Source organism: Bison bison, unplaced genomic scaffold (genome assembly GCF_000754665.1).
Source record: "Bison bison bison isolate TAMUID 2011002044 unplaced genomic scaffold, Bison_UMD1.0 scf7180017864249, whole genome shotgun sequence".
NCBI classification, from domain to species: domain Eukaryota; kingdom Metazoa; phylum Chordata; class Mammalia; order Artiodactyla; family Bovidae; genus Bison; species Bison bison.
In genome coordinates, this window is record NW_011494821.1 from 2,239,338 (window position 1) to 2,261,749 (window position 22,412).

At 51.8% G+C, this 22,412-nt stretch overlaps 1 protein-coding gene across 4 annotated transcripts in view; it reads right to left on the bottom strand.

Moving 5' to 3' along the window:
- The window catches only part of SPNS3 (spinster homolog 3 (Drosophila)), a 41,587-nt gene that overhangs the window by 9,467 nt on the left and 9,708 nt on the right, over positions 1 to 22,412 (bottom strand). For all 4 annotated transcript variants that reach the window (XM_010847453.1, XM_010847456.1, XM_010847455.1 and 1 more), the window contains exons 4-8: positions 21,825 to 21,976; positions 21,055 to 21,121; positions 20,176 to 20,324; positions 18,967 to 19,119; positions 15,447 to 15,636 (exon numbers count right to left, since the gene is read on the bottom strand). In XM_010847453.1, coding sequence (XP_010845755.1) covers positions 15,447 to 15,636; positions 18,967 to 19,119; positions 20,176 to 20,324; positions 21,055 to 21,121; positions 21,825 to 21,976 — 711 coding nt within the window. The remainder of the gene's footprint in view (positions 1 to 15,446; positions 15,637 to 18,966; positions 19,120 to 20,175; positions 20,325 to 21,054; positions 21,122 to 21,824; positions 21,977 to 22,412) is intronic.

The window sequence follows — 22,412 nt, forward strand, 5'->3', positions numbered from 1 at the left end:
TCTCTGAGGTCATCAGCTGGCCAAGGACAAAGCCAGACTGAAACACGAGGCTTCCAGCCCCTGTCCGGTGCCCACTCCCGCTCTGGACACCTATGGGGCTCAGAAAACCTGTTTGCCTATCTGCGGGTGACTGGAGGCTGCTGTGGGCCTGTCTCCCCCAGCTCCCTGAACCCCCCACCTCATGCCAAAGGATTAGGACAATCTTCATTCCACTCACTCAAGAAGAGTTTAATGAGGCAGGAAGGAGGGGAAAGTCTCATTTCTCAGAGCTCCTGAGAGCTTATTGCTGGAGTGGAATTAGTCATTCCTGGAGTCACGGGGCTCTGCCCAGGGCAGCCCAGGCTCTGGGACCCAAAGGCCTACAAGCACCCAGGACAGAGGCACTGAAGGGTTACTACCTGCCCACTGACAACATGCCGGGCCTGTCTCCGTTTGTCAACCACCCAACTCTCAGCCACCTCGTAAGACACATACCATGACTCCCACTTTACAGATGAGAAGGATCAGGCCCAGGTCACAAATCACTTTCTGGTGATCCCCTCACCCCAGTGACAAGATGAGGGACAGGAAGCTGTCAGGGAGCCGGGGGGAGACTCTGAAAGGTCCCAGAAGTTGCAGCGCAGGGCGAGGCTGGTACAAGGGAAGTCAGAGGAAAGCTCAGGATAGGGAGGGCTTCCACGTGGAAGTGGCACTGAGCAGAGCCCTGAAGGATGGGCAGGATCGGGATGTGTCTAGAAGAGCCCCAAGGCCACGCCAGGCAGAGAAGCCGGTGAGCAGAGGCGAGGAGGCCAGAAGGTACCTGCCAGGCTGGGAGGGCAGGAGTGTGGCCAGTGCTGCAGAGAGAGGGCAGGACCCACTGGGGAGGGGACGCAGCAGGGGTCTTCTCCCAGTCTCACAGGCCTTGGCCCTCCACAAACTGGGGACTCTTGAGGGCACGGCAGGCCTCCTCTGGGCCTGGGCTGGGCATCCACAGGGCTAGGAATCAGGAAGTGGCTGGTGGGCAAGCCTTAGGTGGGGCGCAGGCAGGCCGCAGACCCACATTCCAGCTAGACAGGATCTGCCAAGCCAGTCTCCTGGGGCCACATGAAAGCGGGGACCGCTCACGCCCATCCTCCCCTCAACTCCCACCTCCAGGGCCGGCCAGGCCACTGTCCCCCTCCCACTCCAGCTCACAGGCCGGGGTCCTACCCTCCACACCCCCTGCACCAGCCACTCTGAGCTACTTTCTCTGCTGGGGCCGCGTTCTGCCCCCTGCCCGCCCCCCACACCCACAGGACACGCTGAAATACACCTTTTCCTTCCTCCAGCTGGGGCAGGGTGGATCCTGTCCCAAAATAGAGCCGATCAGAGGGAAGCTGCAGCCACAATGGAGCCTTTCAGCTGAACAAACCGCCAGAGGAGGCCAGGTTTCCTCAGACACACCTGGAAACCCACCCCAAGCCACCAAACCCTTGTCTCCACGCGGCAGCTCTGAAGGGCAAAGAGAGGCCCGGCTAGGGAGAGGCCACCTCCTCACCCCATAATTACAGAGCCTCCTGAGGCGCCGCCTGGGCTCAGGGAGGGTCACTCCTTCAGAGAGGTGTGACCCCCTAAGAGTAGACAGCTCGGCCCACCCTGCCACACGGGGCCGCTCCGAGGAGATCACCACCCACTGGGTCTTGATTTCCCCAGCCCCACACCCCACCAGGTGCCTCCATGTGCCAAGAGCTTGTGCTTCTAAATCTGGGAGAGGGACATCCCTGGTGGTCCAGTGGCTGAGACTCCATACTCCTGGGTTCAATTCCTGGTCAGGGAACCAGACCCACATGCTGCAACTAAAACCGGTACAGCCAGATACATTTTAAAAAACAAGAATAAAAAATAACCTAGGAGATAACCTCAGTGGGTGCTGTTTGTGTTCCCCACAGGCTGTGTGCAAATCAGGCTAATCACCAGCAAACTGCCCAGGGGGCTTTGCTCCTGGATGGCCCCTGTCCCCCCATCACCTGGTCAGACACAGACAGGGGGAGGTGGGGTGGGGCGTCTCCTCCACACCTTGCTTGCCCTCACACCCCTCCAGACACTGATTCCTGTCCATGCTGATCCTAGATGTCCCTCCCTTCTGCCCCCTCCTCCCATCCACTGTCTGGCCTGGGCCAGTCCCTCCTCCTCACCGGTTTCCCAGGCCCCAGTATCCCCCCTCCACAACAGCAGCCCCAGAGGGGACTTCCGAAAGGGAAATCTGACTCTGCCCTCATCCCCTTAGGACCAGCACATGCTTCCCCTGCACCCTGACTCCATCCCCCAGGCCACAGGGCCTGGGAATGCCGCTGGGAGCCTGAGAAGCATGAAGCCCCGCAGTCCCTGGCCTTTTCCATCTCAGACTCAAGAGGATTTCCCCCTTGAGTTGGGGCAGTGATGGTGAATATTTCTAGCCTGAGTCACCCCCAGACAGAGAGGCATGCACACACACACATATGCACTCACACAAAACCACACAAGCACGCACAGACACAAGCGTCCTCATCTCACACACACACACACACACACATGAGCTCCAACACCCACGCACACACACCTAGACCCAAAACCTGAGATGCAAAACTCACACACCGCAAGGAAACACCTAAGCATGTAACAGGGATGACATTCCAAGTATAAAAACATGTATGGCAAGAGTACCAAGCAGATAGTGGCTGACAACATTGATGCAGGCTTGCTGGGGTGAACCTGTTGGAAAACAGCCTAGCATGTACACATGCCTGCTTGTGGTCTCATGATGTGGACAAGAAGTCACGCACACACAATCACACAGGCACACTTGTGCTTGATAAGCACATATGTGCTTGATAAGTCACTTCAGTTGTGTCTGACTCTTTGCAACCCTAAGGACTGTAGCCCGTCAGGCTCCTCTCTCCATGGGATTCTCCAGGCAAGAATACTGGAGTGGGTTGCCATGCCCTTCTCCAGGAGATCTTCCCAGTCCAGGGATCAAACTTGTGTCTCTAAATGTCCCCTGCATTGCAAGGCAAGTTCTCTACCACTAACTCCATCTGGGAAGCCCACATACACATATACAGATACACAAATATACTCTTGTGTTTGCACTCAGGCACCTATATACACATGGACGTGCACACACTCATACCTTCACACACGTCATCACCCCTCCTTGTGTACACGTGCAGGCACAGGTGGGCATGGGCAGGGAGCAGGAGGGAAGCTGGAACACCTACTCCAGAGAAGACTCAGTCCCTGTGTGGTAGAAAGGACAGTGTCTCCACCTTGGTCCATCTCACTCTTCCAACTGGGTAGTCACTGACCTCTGAACTGCAAAGAATGGGTTCTAGGTGCCCCCAGGAAGGGGGAAAGCAAAGGTCTCCCCAAGGCTCATGGAGACTCGGGGAGACCTAAGGCTGATCCTCCCCTTGCATGGGTCAACTCTTCACCCAGTGTGGCTGAGCCAGTCAGGATGCAGGTCCTCAACACAGACTGGTCGTCAGCAAGCTGCTGGGCCGGCTGGCACACTTCACCCCTGGGCCTGCCAGCCTGTAACCGTAGGAACTGGCTCAGGGCACAAGGGTACCGTCCGGCTCCCAGGGGCCAGCAGCCTGGGAGGCAAGCAGGTGGGGAATGGGCTCCAGTCCTCCTGGAGAACTCAGCTGACACGGCGGACTCTTCTGCCCATCCAAGAAGAGACACCTGCTAGCTTCCCGCAGGGACTGGGTCCTCAGAAGAAGGGTAGGTGGGTCTCTCTGAGCCCCTCTGAGGCAGCCCCTGGCAAGTCTCAGTTACTCCAGCTCAAGATGCAAGAGAAAATTATCCAAGAAGCCCCCAAGGGCCAAGTGGTAGGACAGCCCCCCCAACCTGGGCTATCTGCACAGCCCACCAGTCTCGGTCCTGTACACTGAGGAGGCACCTCCTGCATGCCAGCCAGACTGCCCAGACCAGGTGCCCTGTCCACAGCCCCTCCCAGGCCTTCCCCATCCCAGACCCCTGGAGCATCACAGAGAGGTGAGCAAGGCTGAGTCACTAAACTGTGCTCGGTTCTCAGCCAGGGGTGACAGCAGATCCCAAAACCAACTCTGGAACCCTCAGCTGACCCTGACCACAGCTACAGGGTGGACACATATCCTGGCTGCTCCCTGCCAAGTACCACACAAGGTTCCCTTGTTGGCACCAGACTGGGCAGATGTGGGGCCTACATCCTTGGTCCTTGCTCAGGAATCTCCAAGGCTGAGGAAGGCAGCATCCCCTCCCGGATGTGAAGGCCTCAGTGACCACCATGCTGACTCTGCTTTGTCATGGTAGCTGCATCTCTCCTTCGGCCACTAGAGAACTCAGAGTTATAACCCGGTTTGGGCTGGAAGGAGCCTAAAGGTCATCTGGAGCAACTCCTGGGTAAAAACGTGCTCAGTCGCTCAGTTGTGTCCGACTCTTTGCCATCCCACGGCAAGAGATGGAGCCTGGGGGGGCTTGGGGGGGCTCTCCTACCAGAGGAGCCCCCCAGGCTCCTCTGTCCATGGAATTTTTCAGGCAAGAATACTGGAGTGGGTTGCCATTTCCCACTCTAAGGGATCTCCCCAACCCAGGGGTTGAACCTGAGTTTCCAGTGTTTCCTGCATTGGCAGGTGGATTCTTTACCACTCTGCAACCTGGAAAGCTCCCATACTACACTTGATCTTAGCTAAAAGGCTGAGAAGTCTTTTGTAAAAATGGAAGGTTGCAATTGCATCATAGATCTCCCATCCCCCAGAAGTAAAAAAAAAAAAAAAATTTACACCAGGGGGGACAAATGTTTTTCACCAAAGAAAAGAACAAAGCGTAATGAGATAAGTATTAAATATTGGCAACAAGGCAAAAAAAAAACCCAGATGATTCTAGGGTAGAAAATATAGCCCTTCCTAGCTCTCCCTCCCCAAAGCTATTCTCCAAAACCTCCATATCTGGAGGGAAATAAACTAAGGAGGGGTCCTTTGTTTCCACTCTTAACTGAGACCCAATGGCAAAAGCTACTGGGGAGAAATGGGTAGAAGTGGAGAAAGTGAATGAATGACACCAGTTATTGACTTCACGTGAGACCTAAAAACAGCTCCCATCCCAGAAGAGGGGATACACCCCGTCATTAAGTAGAATGAACCCTGTGATAGAGCATTTACCTAAATCCCAGAAGAAAGAGCAGCGTCCAGGTGTTCTAACAAAGCCACTCCCACCTTACCTGAGCCCTGCAATTCCCTCCAGTGACAGAAAACCTAACACTCAACTCTCAAGCTGCAGCCCCTTTGGGGAAGAGAAGGGTCACAGGAAAGGCAGGAATAGGGTGGAATAAAACAGAGAGTCACCCATACTACATCACAGCACTGTGACATCAGAGCAGAGCTGCCCATACCCAGGCTGGGGAGAGCAAGCAGCATGTGAACTCTGCAAACATACAGAAAGAGAGAGAGAGGGAAGGAGGAAGGCAAGTGGGGAGGGAAGGAAGAAGAGGAACGAAGGGAGGAAGGCAGAGAGGAGGGAGGGAGGAAAGAAAGAGAAAATAGGGAAAATAAAGAAAAAAAGGAAGAGAGGATGAGAGGCAAAAGGAAGGGGAAGAGAAAGAGGGAAGGAAAGAAAGGAGGAGGGAAGGAGAAGGAAGGAGAGAGAGAAACAGAGGAAACAAAGATGGAGAAGGAAGAAGAAAGAGAGGAAGAAAAAAGAACCCAACCTAGAAGACAAAGGACAGGAAAAGGAGCAGGAGGAAATCTCTAATAATGGTTCCAAACCAGGTGTGTGCTCAGTCGCTTCAGTCGTGTCCAATTCTGCGACCCCATTGATTATAGCATGCCAGGCTCCTCTATGGAGTGGGTTGCCAGGCCCTCCTCCAGGGGATCTTGCCAACCCAAGGATTGAACCCGGATCTCCCTCACTGCAGGTGGATTCTTTACCACTGAGCCACTGGGGAAGCACTTTCAAACTATATTGAATATTAATTCAATAAAGAAAGAGCTCAAAGGACTTCCCTGGTGGTCCAATAGCTAAGACTTGGTGCTCCCAACGCAGGGGGCCCAGGTTTCATCCCTCATCAGGGAACTAGACCCTACATGCCACAGCTAAAGATCTTGCATGCTGCAATGAAGATAGAAGATCCCACATGCTGCAACTAAGATCTGGTGCAGCCAAATAAATATATATTTTTAAAAAAGGAAAAAAAGCTGGTCATAATTCGTCAATAAGTCCAAAATTTTCAAATTAATTTGAAGTTAAACAATTCCTTTGATTTCAATTCAATTTCTTCAGGTAAGTTCATACTAATGAATGAAACATTACGTGATTCTATGTATATGAAATATCCAGAATAGGAAAATCTATAAAGACAGAAAGCAGATTAGCAGTTACATATAGCTGCTGGCTGGGGGAAATGGTGAATGATTTATATGACTATAGAGTTTCTTTTTTCAATAGAAAGTCCAAGAAAAGCATTTACTCTGTTGTCCCTTAGTAAGTTTCTTTTTGAGGTGATGAAATGTTCTACAATTGATGTGGTGATGATTACAAACCTCTGCAAATATACTAAAAACCATTAAATTTTGCACTTTAAATGGGTGAATTGCATGGCACATGAATTTCATCTCAATAAATCTGTTTTTAAAATTATCGTATAGGGACTTCCCCAGTGGTCCAGCGGTTGACTCCATACTTTCAATGTGGGAGGCAAGGGTTCGATCCCTGGTTGGGGAACTAAGATCCCATGTATCACAAGGCACAGTCAAACAATTTTTTAAAAAGAAACAAGAAAAATTTCCATATAACCCCAGTTTAATAAAAGTATTTCTAAAAACATAAACCTATGTTTATACACTGAGAGACACATATAGAAGGATGGTCACATAAAAGTGGAAACAAACAGGCCAAGATGTTAAGAGTAGCTGATTCTGGAGGATGAGAAAATGGAAAGCTGTTATTTTCTTCTTCGGGCTTTTCTGGTTTTGCTTTTTTTTTTTTAATTTTTCCCCAAATAAAAATAGAAAGGGCACTGATAGAGTGTGCTGGATTGAACTGCTGGTCTCAACGTTTGAGTTCACTGTGGTAGCATGTGGCTGCCACATCCCTGATGTGTCAAGGGCCCCAGAGTATCATCCTCTGTCCTCTCCTCTTCTCTATTCAAGGTCAGGCCCGTGCTGATTTCATTCAGCCTCATGGCTTTAAATAACCAGCCTAGACCTCTCTCCTGAACTCCAGACTCATATATTTCCAACTGCCCCTTAACATCTGCAGGTGAATGTCCCAAAAGGCACCTCAAATTCAAAATGTCTAAAATTGAACTCCTAATCCTACTCTTTTCAAAAGCAAAAAAACAAAAAAACAACTCAGCACCTCCATCTCAGTAAATGGCAACTCTGTGTTTCCAATGGCTCAGGCCAAAAACCCTGGAGTCATCCTTTCTCTCATCCTTTTCTCTCACACCCCACACTGAACCCATCAGGAAATCCTGTTGATTCTACTTCCAAAACACACCCAGAATCTGACCACTTCTTTACACTTCCTCTACAACCAGCCCAATACAAGCCACAGGCATCTCTTGCCTGCATTATTGGAAAGTCTGCTAATGGGCTTTCCTATCTCTTATCTTTATCTATTTCATGTTGTTATCATCCCAGCAGCCAGGAAGACCTTGTTAAGCCACATGCTAGGGAGTTACAAGTGAAAATGAAAGTGTTGGTCGCTCAGTCGTGTCCTACTCCTTGCGACCCCATGGACTTCAGCCTACCAGGCTTCTCTGTCCAAGGAATTCTCCAGGCAAGAATACTCGGATGGGTTGCCACTTCCTTTTCCAGGGACTATTCCCAACCCAGGGATCGAACCAGATTCTTTACTGTCTGAGCCACCAGGGAAGCCCAGGTAGTTACAAAAAGTCCACAGCTGGGACTGCCCTGGTGGGCCGGTGGTTAAGTCTCCATGCTTCCACTTCAGGATGCATGATTCAGTCCCTGGTCAAGAAACTCAGATCCTGCATGCCATAAATAAATTTAAAATTTTAACAAAACAATTCCCAATTAATCATGCTTCTTGGTATGCACATCCTTGTACAGTCCTCTCCCAAGGGGAAAACTGGGCCAGCTTTACCCTTTGCTTCAACCAATGCAGTAAGGCAGCAGTGATGCTATGCTCTTCCTGGCATAGGCCTTAAGAGACTTCACAGCTTCCATGTCTGCTTTCTGAGAATGCGGCCCTGAGACCACAATGGAAGCAATGAGTTTGGGCCAGTGGAGGATGAGAGACCGAATGGAGGAGCCCCAGCCAACCACCAGACACAAATGAGATCAGCTTGGAGGTTCAACCCAGTCTCCCAGTCAAAGGCAGCTATGGAGTGAGCCATCCAGCCAACTCACAGAATCATAAGAATAAATCATTAACTGAAGCCACTAAGTGGTATGATGATTTGTTACTCGGCAATAGCTAACTGATACAAACCATCAGTCAGAGCATCACCTCTGAGCTAAAAATCCTCTAATGGCTTCCCATTTCACTTAAATTGGAAGCCAAAGTCATTTGATGTACAGGGTTCCATACAATCAGCACCTCCCTCTCCACCCCTACCACTCCCTCTGACCTCATCTCCTCTGCTCTACCCTGGTTGGACCCATTCCAACCGCATTTCCTAGAAGACACCAGTATGTTTCCCCTGCCCAGGGCCGTTGCACTTGCTGTTCCTTCTACATGGAGGGCTCTCCCCACCTCTACCCCCGTATCCACATGGCTCCTTCCCTCACTGGCTTCAGGTTCCCACTGAAGCATCACCATCTCAGTGAGGGAGGCCTCCCTGACCTCATGCCACAGCCCAGTCCCTCTTCTTGTCCACTCTCTGCACTCTGTCCTTTTCCACAGAACTCAGCCCCATCTAACTCACCATTTATTTTACATCTTTTTTTTTTTTTTTCGGCCGCATGCACAGCATGTGAGATCTTAGTTCCCCAACCAGGGATTGAACTCATGCCCCCTGCGTTGTAAACATGGAGTCTTAACCACTGGACCACCAGGGAATCCCCTATTTTATATCTATTTTGTTGCATACATATTTTTGCCTGTTTTGTTCAATGATGCACCCTCAGAGCCTAGAACAGAGCCTGGCACACAAGATACGTTCGGGAAATACTGGGTAAGTGAGTGAACATCATTTCTGCTCATCCTGGCTAGGACCTGCCTTGCAGCCACCTCACCATGTCCCCAGCTCTGCTCCCTCAGCCCGTGAAGCCCAGCAGGGTGTGAGGGTAAAGACCCCCCACTTCCAGGCTTCTCACCTGTGAGACGAGAAGAGCAGCACAGAACCAGAGACGACTTGGGCGGGGGTGGGGGGTACACCTGTGGGGCTTCGTGGCTGCGTGTGCCCAGATATAGCGCACCATAATGCTGGATAGCAATGGGACCTGGGGCTCAGTGAAGGATGAGCCTCTGGGCCACAGAGCAGACTATTTTCTCAAATCAGCCACTGCAATATTTCCACATGCTCTTTCAGATCACTACTAGTCTCCACCAAAAAGAGTAAATCCATTCTCTCTCCCTTTGAATCTGAGCAAGAAGTTGTGGCTCCAATGAAGAACAGAATGCCGTGAAAGCGACGCTCCGTAACTTTCAAGGGTATGTCATCAAAGACTATACAGCTTCACCGGGCTCTCTCGAAACTCTAGTCCTTGGAAGCCAGCCACCATGTTGTAAGCAAGCCCAGCCACATGGGGAGGTCACAGGCAGCTGCTCTAGCCAGTATGTCCAGCTAAGGTCTCAGCCAACAGCCAGCATCAGCCATCAGCTCTTAGCCTTTGACATCCAGTTCCCACCCCCCTTCTGCCTAGTTAACCCCAAGTGGAAAATGGATATGTTACCCTCACTCCCAACCTTGTCCAAACTACAAAGTCATGAGCAAAATAAGTGTTCCTGTTTTTTAAAACCACTAAATTCCATTATATATCTATAGTAACTAGAACTGGCCCCAAAGTTCATTTATCTCTTCAGTTAAACCAAGGGGAAAGTACCAGCACTCCCATTTTATAGCCGAGAAAATTGAGGCTCAGCATGGTCAAGATCTTGCCCTAACTCACACAGCTAGGTAGTGAAGAAGCAGGAACAGGTTCAGGTCCTTCAGATGCCTCAATGCATGTTTGTTGCCATCCCCCAATACCAGCTCCTCCCTCTGGACCACAAAGCCCACCTAAGGGGGTACTGCCAATGTTCAACCATCGCCTCCAGCTACCAAGCCAGCGATGATGGAGTTCCTACCCTGAGCTCAGTCCCTCCACTGAATACAAACCGCTTCTCCTCTGAAGGGCAGCGACTCTGGGAAGAAGGCCAAGGAAGAGGGTGTGAGCCAAGACCTGCTGTGCGCGTCTGGATCCCAATTAACAGCCGAGAAGTCAAGTTTCCCTGCCAAGGGGACTGGAAGGAGGGAAGAGAAGGAACCCTCTGCTCCTGCAGGTGGGCCCCAGGGCACAGGCTCCCCCACAGAAGCCCCCAGACCAGACTTCAGATGCTCGGGAAACCTCATCACCATGAAACATACAGCATGACTTGGCCCTATTTCAGCAAACTGGGGACGAGCACGCCCACGATGCTTCCCCAAACCCTTCCTTCCAATGCAATGCAGCCACAAAAGCAGTGGGAGAAAAGCTATATGCAGCTGCAGACACGTGTGTACACACATCCCACACAATTATCTGCTTGCCTGGATACACATGAATGTGCACACTCACACACAGACATGTATTCAAAACAGCACCCATGACACACTCATACACACTGTTCATATATACAATGAATATACATGTACCTGCAATATACATAGAGCATGACTGGGTACACAGAAATGGACACATACGAAAGTACATATATCTGCATTCATATTCACAGACCTGCATATAGTCACACTTAGATGCACGCACACACTAGCACACATGCCCACATTCCTGTGGGCCTTCCCAGGAAGCCCCATCAATTTCCCCTGGAGCCTATCAATTTCCCCAGGACTGGCAGAGAACGTACAGGAAGAACTGTGCTTCCTTCAATCTGAGAAGGTGAAGGATGGATGGGGGGGGTGGATGGATGGATGGATAGATCAATAGATGGAGGGATGGGTGGATGGAAGACACTCAAGTGACTTCCTATTTTGAAGCTAATTTGAACAGAAGCCAATTCCTCAGCCCCCTTTGGCCACCCCTTCTGATACTGACCCGCATAGGTCTCCAAAACCTACTAACAATCCTTCATGGTGAACTGCAGCCAGTTCCCACCCTCTGAAGTTTCAGGGGTGATGTCATATCCAGGGACTTCAGACTTGTGTACCCAACTCCACTAACACCTCTACTTGGATGTCAACCTCCTGCCACAAACTCAGAAGGTACCAAACCAAGCTGCTCATCTCCCCCCAGATTCCATTGTTCCTGCCTAATTTCCTATCTCAGTTAATGGCCTCTTTCTCCTTCCAGCTGCACAGGCTAATATCCTAGAACTCGCCTTTGAGTCTTCTTTCTCTCACACTCTACACTGAATCCATCAGGGAATTACGACGGCTCTACCTTCACAGTGTATCTATAATCCAACCGTTTCTGACCACCCCTGACACTTCTGCTCTTGCACTCTCCACACTCATGGGAAGTCCATTCTCAGCACAGAAGTCAGAGTGATTTCACTGGCAGAAGTCAATGACAGAAGAACAATAGAGAAAGTCAATACAACCACAGTTGGCCACAAAACTGACCGACCTTTAGTTACACTGACCAAGAAAAAAGGAAAGAAGACTCAAGTTACTAAGATCACAAATGAACATTATGACCAACCTTACAGAAATTAAAAAGATTATAAGAGAATACGATGAACGAAATTCCTAGAAAGATGCAAACTACCAAGACTGGCTTAAAAAGAAATAAAAAGCCTTAATTGACCAATAACAAGTAAATATTGAGTCAGTAATCAAAAAAACTTGCCACAAACAAAAGCCCAGAACCAGATGGCTTCACTGGGGAATCTGAACAAATGTCTAAAGATGAATTAACACAAATCCTTCACAAGCCCCTCCAAAAAATAGCAGAGGAAGAAGCATTTGTCAACTCATTCTATGAGACCAAACAAAGACATCACAAGAAAACTACAGACCAATATTTCTTATGAATAGAGATGCAAAAATCCTCAGCAAGATACTGGCAAGCCAAATTCAGCAACATATGAATATGATTTTACACCATAACCAAGAGAGGATTTATCCCAGGAATGCAAGGTTGGTTAAACATACAATCAATGTAATATACCATAATAATAAAATAAAGGACAAATGACATGATCATCTCAATAGATTCAATAAACATAAGCCAGACCACCTGCTCCTTAACACAAAACTTCAACTCACTCTCAGTAAAAGCCAGCTCGACCCAATGCCCACGTGGCCCATCACTTCTCTGTCCTCCTCTCCTTTCTTCACTCCACACTAGCCCCAGTGCCCTTTTTCTTGGTCCCTAAACCTACCAGATACACTCCTGCCTCAGGGCACGTTCCCTCTGCCTGGCACGCTGTTCCCCTAAATACCCCATAATTCACCATATTGTGAATTTTACTTATATATCTTACCTGTTAGCTATCTCTGCCAACTAGAATGTGAACTCCGTAAGAACAGAGCTATTTTTGGCTGTTTTATTCACTGATATATCCACAGCATTTAAACCAGCATGCTACTTGGTAGGCACTCAATAAATAGTTGTTTAAAAAAAATGAATGAACAACAATAGCTGGTCCCTCAACCATTCACACAATGAGCAATGATCACCCCCACCCCACCCCCACCAGCCTGACACCATGCTTTGAGCTAGGAGGGCTGAGAAAGATCAGAACCAACCTGGGCCCAGCTGGGAGGGGCGATAAGAGCATATGTAACCAGGACCCGAGGAAGACAGTGCTGAAGAGTGGCGAGGATGGAGAGAGAGGGTAGGACCTAGCAATGAGCGATGGCTCCATGGAGAGACGGTGCTCCAGCCAATCCGTGAGGACCCAGAATGATTCAGGCACACGGAGAAGGGGAGGGAGTAGAGAGAGCAGATGGAGAGCCCAGATGTAGGGCGCAGGGGGCGTGTCCTGGGAACCAGGCGGGAACTGCATGGCAGGACCACATAGGAATAAGGCTACTAAGGATATCAGGGCCATCCATGAGGGGCCTGAAATGCCAGGATGAGGAGTCAGACTTAGTTTTCCGGAGGCACCAAGGAGCCACGCAAGGCTTCTGATCAGGAAAGGTCCGTGGTGTCACTCTGGCAGTGCGAGAAGAACAGGTTGTGGTGGGGGAGCAGGAACACAAGGAGACCAGGAAGCTGGGTTCTTGGGACAGTCCCAGAGAAAGACAGCAAGGTGTGAGCCAAGATGGGATGGAGTGGACCAAGAGAACAAGGGCAGAGGCTGCCCCGGTGGCTCGGTGGTAAAGACTCCACCTGCCAGTGCAGGAGACACATGGATTCAGTCCCTGATCTGGGAAGATTCCAGGTGCCGCGGAGCAACTCAGCCCACGGGCCACAACTACTGAGCCTGCGCTCCACACCAAGAGAAGCCACCGTGATGAGAAGCCCGCGCACGGCAACCAGAGAGTAACCCCCACTCACCACAGCTAGAGAAAAGCCTGCACATCAACGAAGACCCAGCAGAGTCACAAATAAATAAATCAATAGAAATTATTTTTTTAGTCCATTAAGGAGATAAATTTACAAAAAGGAAAAAGAGAAGAGGGGCGGTTTGGAGGTGTTAGGGTTTATGACTGGTGTTAGTGGGCAGGGGTGGGGTGTGGGGAGGTTGGGGGGAGCTGGAGCCTCAATCTCGGGACCTCAGGAGCACAGAGCCATGGAAGTGGCCAGGGGGTCTGGTCAGGGCATCCAGAGGGATGAGGAGGAGGATGAGGAGTTCTGGGGATCCCGTCCGGCCCCTGTGGGAGCCACAGGGAGAAGCAGGTTCCCAACACAGGAGGGTGGACATGTCCCAGACCCTCCCACCTTCCTGCCCCTCAGCCCCTCACGCCCCAGGGCAGGCCCAGAGAAGAGATTCTCCAGCTGGCTTTGTCAGCCAAGATGCAGTGTCATTTCTAGATGAGCCATCCAGCTCTGGAGATGCACCAGGCTACGGAGGGGGGACAGCTGTGTCCCCGCAACACAGCCAAGGAGCCACTTCCCAGAGCCAAGCAAGACAGTGGCAGAAGCAGAGCTGGCAGGGGCTCCGTGGGCCCAGCCAATGCAGAGACAGGCCTTCAACAGGGCCTCCATCTGCCCGGGGCCGCCGCCTCCCTGCAAGGTCAGGCTCATTCAGTCCCCACCAGCTGGAGATGATGATCCCAGTCACGCTCTCGGCCAATAAGCACTAAGGCATTTATTAGGCTGGCCTGGTGTATGCCAGCCTCTGTTTCTCTCCCATGGGGTGACAAGGGTCAATGTGGCATGAAGGACATAGACCTTGGAGCCTGCGGGGGCGGAGTTAGAGGCTTATCTGTCTCATTCTTGGTGCGGCTGTCTCTGGGCCTCAGTTTTCCCATCTGTTGAGTGGGGATAAGAAAAACCCTTTCCAACAAGGGCATATGGTGGTGGTGGGTTAGTCGCTAAATCGTGTCCGACTCTTGCGACCCCATGGACTGTAGCCTGCCAGGCTCCTGTGCCCATGGGATTCTCAGGCAAGAAAACTGGAGTGGGTTGCCATTTCCTTCTCCAGGGACAAGGGTATGATAAGGACCAAATAAGAGCACATGCGGGAGGGAATGCTAACAGAACTTGTCTATTTCCCAGGAATTTCAGTGGAAACCCAATCAAGGCTGAGGACGCTGGTGAGAAACCCTCATACCTTAAAGGAGGTCCACCTACCAAGGACAGTACAGTTATATCTACCCACTTTGGTCTAGCTTATGACACTCCTCCAGGCAAATATTCTACATTTGATTTTAAATAGAGAAGTAGATAAAAGACTGAGACTTTCCCTGCATACTTTTAGACTAGAATAATACAGTAGAAGAATCATTTTTAAAAGAAATGAGGTCCCATTATCTCCAATCAAAGCATTAACTAGGAGGGACTTCCCTGGTGGTCCAGTGGCTGAGAGTCCATGCTCCCACTGCAGGGGGCCGGGGTTCAATCGTTGGTCAGGGAACTAGATCCTGCATGCCAAAACTGAGATCCCATGTGCTACAATGAAAACCCAGTGCAGTGAAATTTTTTTTTTTTTAAAAAAAAGCATTAACCAAGAGCTCAAAGGACACACTTTAGAGTCATAAAAGCTTAGGCTCAAATCCTAGTTCTACCCCTTCCTAGCTGAGGTTCTTGGTATGCCTTAGTTTACTCATCCGTAAAATGGGAATATCAGAGCTTCAACTGGAAGGAGTGATAAATATAACATTTGGGAAGACCTGGCACAGTGTCAGCCTACGCAAAACAGGAGTTCCCTACCCACCGCAGCCCACTCCCACCTCTGAAGGGCCCCTCACTTACATAGGAGGCCAGGAGGGTGGTCGGGGCCAGGATGAGAGCCAGGTAGAGGCAGGGGGCTGCAGCGAGCAAGCTGGCAGCACAGATGAGGGGCTCAGCCTGAGGGTTGACTTTCTTGTACCTCCTTGAAGTCTCTGCTCCCAGGATGACCCCAATAATGCCAGTCACAACAGTCAGTGCCCCGAAAATCAGGCTGATGGAAAAGAGCAGAGAGGGCTTGGTCAGCAGTGGGATCAGGATAGGGGTCCAGCCACCTGCCCTCCAGTGCTTGATCTGGTGTGTGTGCGTTCAGTCATGTCCAACTCTTTATGACCCCCTGCCAGGCTCCTCTGTCCATGGATTTCCCCAGGCAAGAATACTGGAGTGGGTTGCCATGCCCTCCTTCAGAGGATCTTCCCGACCTAGGGATTGAACCCATGTCTCCTGAGTCTCCTGCATTGCAGGCAGATTCTTTACAGCTGAGCCACATGATCTGGTACCTGCAGGGCATGTGGCTGTGGGCCTCTTCCCCTCCCTCCTAACCTGGGTCCTTGGGACCCTGCTCAGGGATCCATGTACATCCTTCAAGACCCATCACAAATGTCTCCTCTTTGGGGATGCTTTCCCCTGTCCGTTTGCTGATTCATTCACTCTCAGTTACTATAGCACCTTCTGCGTCTCTATCATCAAGATCACTCACTAGACTGTGAATTCCTGGAGAACAGAACCAGGCTTGGTTTACTTTCTTGACTCTAGGCTGGGAGCATAGAGTCTGGAACAAGCAATATATGTTAAGCAAATGGCTCACTGATCTCTCCCAGAATTCCCAAGTGAACAGGTGAGGAAGGTGAGGTTAAGAAAAGTCAAGGCCAAGATACCCAGCTAGTAAGTGACAGAACCAGGATCTGAATATACATCTTCATCCTGCTGGTCCATCCTAGCGCAAAGGATGGACCCAAGCCTCCTTTGAAGGGCAAAGGGATGCTGAGACTGACTAGCGTGAACTCTCAAAAGCAAATGTAACTAAGACTTTTCCAACCCTTAACTGGCTTCCTGTCATCCTCGAAGCTCCCGCCCAGCACTGCAGCACTGGCCCCAGCTGACCTGTGTAACCTCCCTTCTTGTCTCCCTCCCTCACTCTGCACGAATGATTGAGAATTCTCTAAACTTACCCTACACTTTCCGGCTTCCCTGTCTTGGCCCACACTCTTCCCTCTACCTGGAGCACCACCACCCCCCACCAACCATTCTCCACCTGGCCAGGATCCTCTCCCAGAGCCAAACCTTTCCAAAAGTGCCAGGTGCCTGCCATTACCTCCATGGCTCCCACCAAGGCGTAAGAACATGACAGATGCAAGACCATGGTTACTGACAAACTGAATGTCACCAAAAAAAAAAAATCTCTCCAGAGAAGACAGGGACCTGCCTGAGGCCACACAGACCCACACTAGCAAAACCAGGGTCCCCTGGCTCTCTTCCTACTGAACAAAGCACGTGTGTCCTTAGGCAGCTTAAAGGTGCTTAACCAAACCTTCCTAGGCTTCCAAGCTGTACCAGGCTCCAGCTCAGCCTGGTCAAGTGACCCCGAATCCAGATGAATGCTATCTGCCTCTGAGTCTCGGTCTGAGCCGAACTTGGCAGGCTCTCAAGACCTTTCTAAGACTGGGGATTGATTATTCGGACAAGTGATTTAGATGGGGGCCCCCCAGAGCCCCTGACCAGAGGGGTGGAGAGAAGACACACCTACCATGAAGTGTCCCCACCCCCACATCGCCTTCCCAGAATCAGACTCCCAGAGCCAAGAGGGTCCTCAAGGCCTGCAAGTTCTGTGCTTGTCCTCTGTACAGTGGCCCAGGCAAGCAGCTACCCAACGCCTGCTTACATGACCCCAGGGGTGTGAAACTCAGTAGCCCCTTGCTGCCCCTTCCCTCTGGGCTCTGGATGTTGGAAGCTTTCCCTCTGGCTGAGCTAGAATCCTGTGTACTGCAGCTTCCTGCTCCCATCCAACCCTCACCCGAGGGCTTAGCCTAACCAAGGAGGGTGTATGAACAGGTAAGTTCTGGGGACTTCCCCAGTGGTCCTGCGGCTAAGACTCCATGCTCCCAATGCAGGAGGCCCGAGTTCAATCCCTGGTCAGGGAACTAGATCCCACGTGCCACAACTAAGACCCGGCACAGCCAAATAAATAATATTTAAGGAAAAAAAAAAACCAGCTAAAATCTATGCAGAACCAGGGCTTTCTACCCACCCTGGGGTAGGCTAAACAATGCCCCCCACCCAAGACATCTACGTCCTAACTTCTGGAACCTGTGACTGTTCCCTTGTATGGCCAAAATAATCTTTGTGGATGTGACTATATTAATGTTCTTGAGCTAGAGGAATTTTCCTCCACTTTTTAGGTGGGTCTTCAGTGCAGCTACAAATGTCCTTAGAAGAGGGAGATATGAGACTGAAGAGGAGAAGGCAATGTGACCATGGATGCAGTGATGCGGCCTCAACCAGAGGCTGCCCACAGGCACCAGAAGCGGCACAGGAGGAGGCTTTCCGAGAGCCTCTAGCGGGAGCACGGCCCCGCTGAACTTGCTTTTGACCCAGTGAAACCATTCTGGACTTCTGGCCTCCAGGACTATGGGAAACATTTCTGTTGCTCGAAGCTACTGAGTGTGCGGTCATTCGGTCCATCAGCCCTAGGACCCGAACACTAACTCCCAGGTCAGTTTCTCACCCAGGTTCTGGGAAGGAGCCAAGTTAGACGAAGAGGCTGAAGCAGAGAAAGTGGAAATCACTGGCCCAGGAATGCACAGCCAGTGAATGTCTGAAGTGGGATGGAGGCCTGGTTTATTTTTCCACTTTTTCAAGCTGCTGGGGGACTTTTAGGACTCAGTCTTTGCCTCTGGGGAGATAAGAATCTAGCTGTAGAGCCAGGATAAACATCATAATATCCTGGGACTTCCCAGGCGGTCCAGTGGTTAAGATTCTGCACTTCCACTGCAGGGGCACGGGTTCAGTTCCCTGGCTGGGGAACTAAATTCCCACATGCCATACAGTGCAGCCAAAAAAAAAAAAATCACAATCTCCTTTGGTGCCTCAGTTTGCCATCTGTAAAATGGGACAACCTCATGCTACAGGTCCCTCTGAAGGAAGGCTGCCTAGAAATCCCACCATTCCCTAGGTTCCACAGAAGCCTCACTCACCCCCAAGTGCCTTCCGGACCCTCACAGTGGCCCAAGAGCGAGAAGACAGGGACTGGGGCCCGGAGAGGACAAGGGAGCGGCCTGTGGCCACTCAGCAGCAAGAGCTCTGCCTGAGCTAGAACCAGGCCAGTGAGCCCCAAGTCCTGGTGTCCGCCCAGAGACTGAGTCTTGGGACTCAGGACCCCAAGAACTTCCCCATCAAGAGCCCAGACGTTGGGGACGTCCCTGGCAGTCCCATGGTCGAGACTCCACGCTTCCATTGCAGGGGGCACCAGTTCGATCCCTGGTCAGGGAACTCAGGTCCTGCATACCGTGTTGTGTGGCCAAAAAAGCGCCGAGACGTCCCTCACCTGTCCTGGCTGTTGCACGGCTCCCGAAAGCAGGGAAGGAGTAGCCCGTGCACCACACGGGCCTCGAACAGAAACTTGGGGGCCCAGAAGCCCAGAGCTCCAGTCACAAAGGCCATGGCTGTCACTCCAAGCGTCGACCACACAAAACTCCAGCTGAAAGAGAAAGTGAATGAGACAGAGGACAAGATGGTTGGATGGCATCACCAACTCAATGGACACAAGTTTGAGCAAGCTCCAGGGAGACAGTGAAGGACAGGGCAGCCTGATGTGCTGCAGGCCATGCAGTCGCAGAGTCGGACATGATTGAGTGACTGAACAACGAGGAAAAGTGCTCTGGATGGAGCTGGGAGAGGGCTGGGGCTGTCGGAGCCTGTCTGCTCCCATCCTCCATCTCCTGGGCACTCAGGTGGTCCCTGATCCTCCACCGACACCCCCTAAGCAGGCTGCCTGCCCTTCCCACCTCCACACCTTCGCTCCCGCTCTGCCTTCCTCCCTCCTCTCTGAGGATCAAGTCTCCCCCACCAGAGCGACCCAAATCCAACATCACATTCTCCAGCAATCTGTCCCTCTTCCCTGCCCTCCACTCGGCTCATGGCTCTGTAACAAAGAAGTGGAGTCTGGTCCATGCCCCATATTATGGTAAATTATGAGACCTGGGTAGGTGACCCCAACCTACCTCCCCAGCCATGCCTGGAACAGAGGAGGGATGCTCTCCCATGAGGCTCGGAGAGGTGAGCATTATACACTTGGGCATCTTCCCAACAACCTGAGAAGCCGGCAAAGCTACAGAACCATGTCTGCTGAATAAATGAGGGGAGTGAGGCTCCAAGTCTCAGGTCACTCAGGGATAAGGCAGTGGCAGAGCCAAGGCCGGAGCTCCCTCCCTCCCAGCCCAAATTCTGTCTCATGGCAGGCAGAGGGAGGCCTCTGAGTGGGGGAGCAACATCTCAGCTGGTGACAGAGAACTCAAAGGAAGCAGAGGGCTGTGAATGCTGCTGGGGCAGTCAGGGAGGGCTCCCTGGAGGTGGAGGGAGGGAGGGCGGTGATGCTGGGGCAGGCAGAGAGGGCTCCCTGGAGGCGGAGGGAGGGAGGGTGGTGATACTGGGGCAGGCAGGGAGGGCTCCCTGGAGGCAGAGGGAGGGAGGGCTGTGATGCTGGGGTGGGCAGAGGGGTTTTCAATGACATGCAGGGAGGAATAGAGACACTCACTTTCTCCACAAGTATCTGACGTCCTCACACCAGCTGCTCCGTGGGTCCCCCGTGGTTGCGACACCCTGCTTCTCAGCAGCTCCCCGGGGTGGGTCTGGAACCAGCATGATAAGCAGGATCAAGGCCACAGCTTCCAGGCAGGGCATGATCTGGGGACAGGAGGGCCCAGGAAGCTCAGGGCCACATTCCTGGAAGCCAGGAGATCCCAGCTGTGACTGAACTTTGTAGACCAGTTTCTTCGGTTGCTCTGTGCCCCGGGGGCTAGGGGAAATGGGCTCATATCGGAGGAGCTGGTTATACACAGAGCTTGACATACCACTGCTTCTCATCCCCTCACCCCTGAGAGGACAGGCTCTCTGGGGAGCATGGTCCCCTTTGGATTTGACTTAATACCTGTCTGTCCTGTACTGACACTACTCTGTTAGAATCAGTGAGACTGACATGGTTGAGAACTGGAGGCTTGACTACACTGACACTGACTGTTGAGTTCTTGCTGCTCCAGTAAGGGTTTCTTTTCCTGGCCCACACCTCCATCTGCCACGCCAGCCCTGTCCAAGCGTCCTCCCGTCCCTTGCCTCACTAATCCTTAAGATTCCATAAGGTAGCTTTACTTCCCCACTCTACAGATAGGTAAAGTGAGGCCCCAAAGAGGGAGGTGACTTCCTTGAGATCACACAGCTAGCAAACTGAACAGCTGGGATGTGAACCAGGGGCACAACTTCCAGAGGCCACGGTCCATACGCAGCCCTGAAGCTGCCGATGTCTGAACACCCGCCATGGCGCCAGACACTGTGCCAAGGGGCAAAGGCCACTGGAGACTGGAAAGTCCCCGCTGGCCCAGGGGGGAAAGCAGAGGGAAGAAGAGGAAGCTGGACTCACTCGGAGGGCCCAACGCCAGTTCCCAGTCAGCTCTGCCACAGCCGACCCCAGTACATAGCCCAGACCACTGCAACAGAGAAGGAGGGGAATGGGCTGTGAGGGGAGGCAGGCGGCCCCAAGACCCCAAGGCCAGCCTGAGCCAGGGTGCCCCTACCCCAGGGAGCCAGCTCTCAGCAGCTCCCAACTGGGGAAAGTGAGCCACACGAGGCCCAGATGTCCACTGCCCTTGGTAAGTCACCAGTGATCTCTGGCTCCAGGCCCATCCCAACCATCCACTGTCTCCCTATATAAGGACCACTCACCCCGCCTCTCCAAGTCTCAGCCCTGCCCAAGTCAGGTGATTTCAGGAAACCTAAGTCAGAGTTCAGGGGTCCGACTGCAAAGCCCACTCTGTCCTATCCCATTGCGGGGTGTGTGGCCCAACCCTAACACAGTTCCCTGCCTCACCTCCCAGAGTCAGCCCCTCCCTGTGTAGCCCACACTGCTGAGCTGCTCTTTCTCCCTCCTCCAGGAGTGCGTTAGTATGCAGGGAGCATCTCCATTACACATCTCTAACCCCCACCATAGCCTACAGGTAGGTGCTCTTGGCCCCATTTACAGATGAGAAAACCGAGGCTCAGAGAGATAAAGTGACACAGAGAGGAAGGTAGAGTTGGGTTTCAAATGCAACCCCTTCTGCTCAATGTCTCCTACATCCAGCCCAGCCCCTGTTCTGACCCCTTTGGTCCTCAGTTTACCACCCAGAGAAGTAGATCCAGGGTAATACCAACCTTCCAACAGGAATAAAGATGTAGAATATGGCCAGCACACGGGTCCGCTGGTCCCTCACGAAGAGGTCTCCCAGGACAGTGGGTGCGATGGTGGAGTAACTGGCTGTGCCAGTCCCCACCAGCCCCCGGGACAAGAAGAAGAGCCAGGAGTACTGGGAAAATGGGCACAAGACCACAGTCAGTTCCAGAAATCACCCTCAGGGCAAAGGGGACTTAAAGATCTGTCCGCGGGACCGAGGGCATTTTGTGACACGGAGGAGATCAGGGCTCTAAGTGAAAAGTGAAAGTGTTAGTCGCTCAGTCGTGTCCGACTCTTTGCAACCCCATAGACTGTAGCCCACCAGGCTCCTCTGTCCATGGGATTCTCCAAGCAAGAATACTGGAGTGGGTTGCCGTTCCATTCTCCAGAGGATCGCCACAACCCAGGGCTCCAGATACCTCACTATTCCCCCAAATCGTACAGGCGCCCCCTGCTGGCTCCCACAGCCACTGCCCTGAGGAGCCTTTTTCCTGGGCATCCTGGTTAACAAACTGGCCTTTGCTCGCCAGGCCACTTCCCGCAGACAGCAGCAGTTACCCTCACCCCAA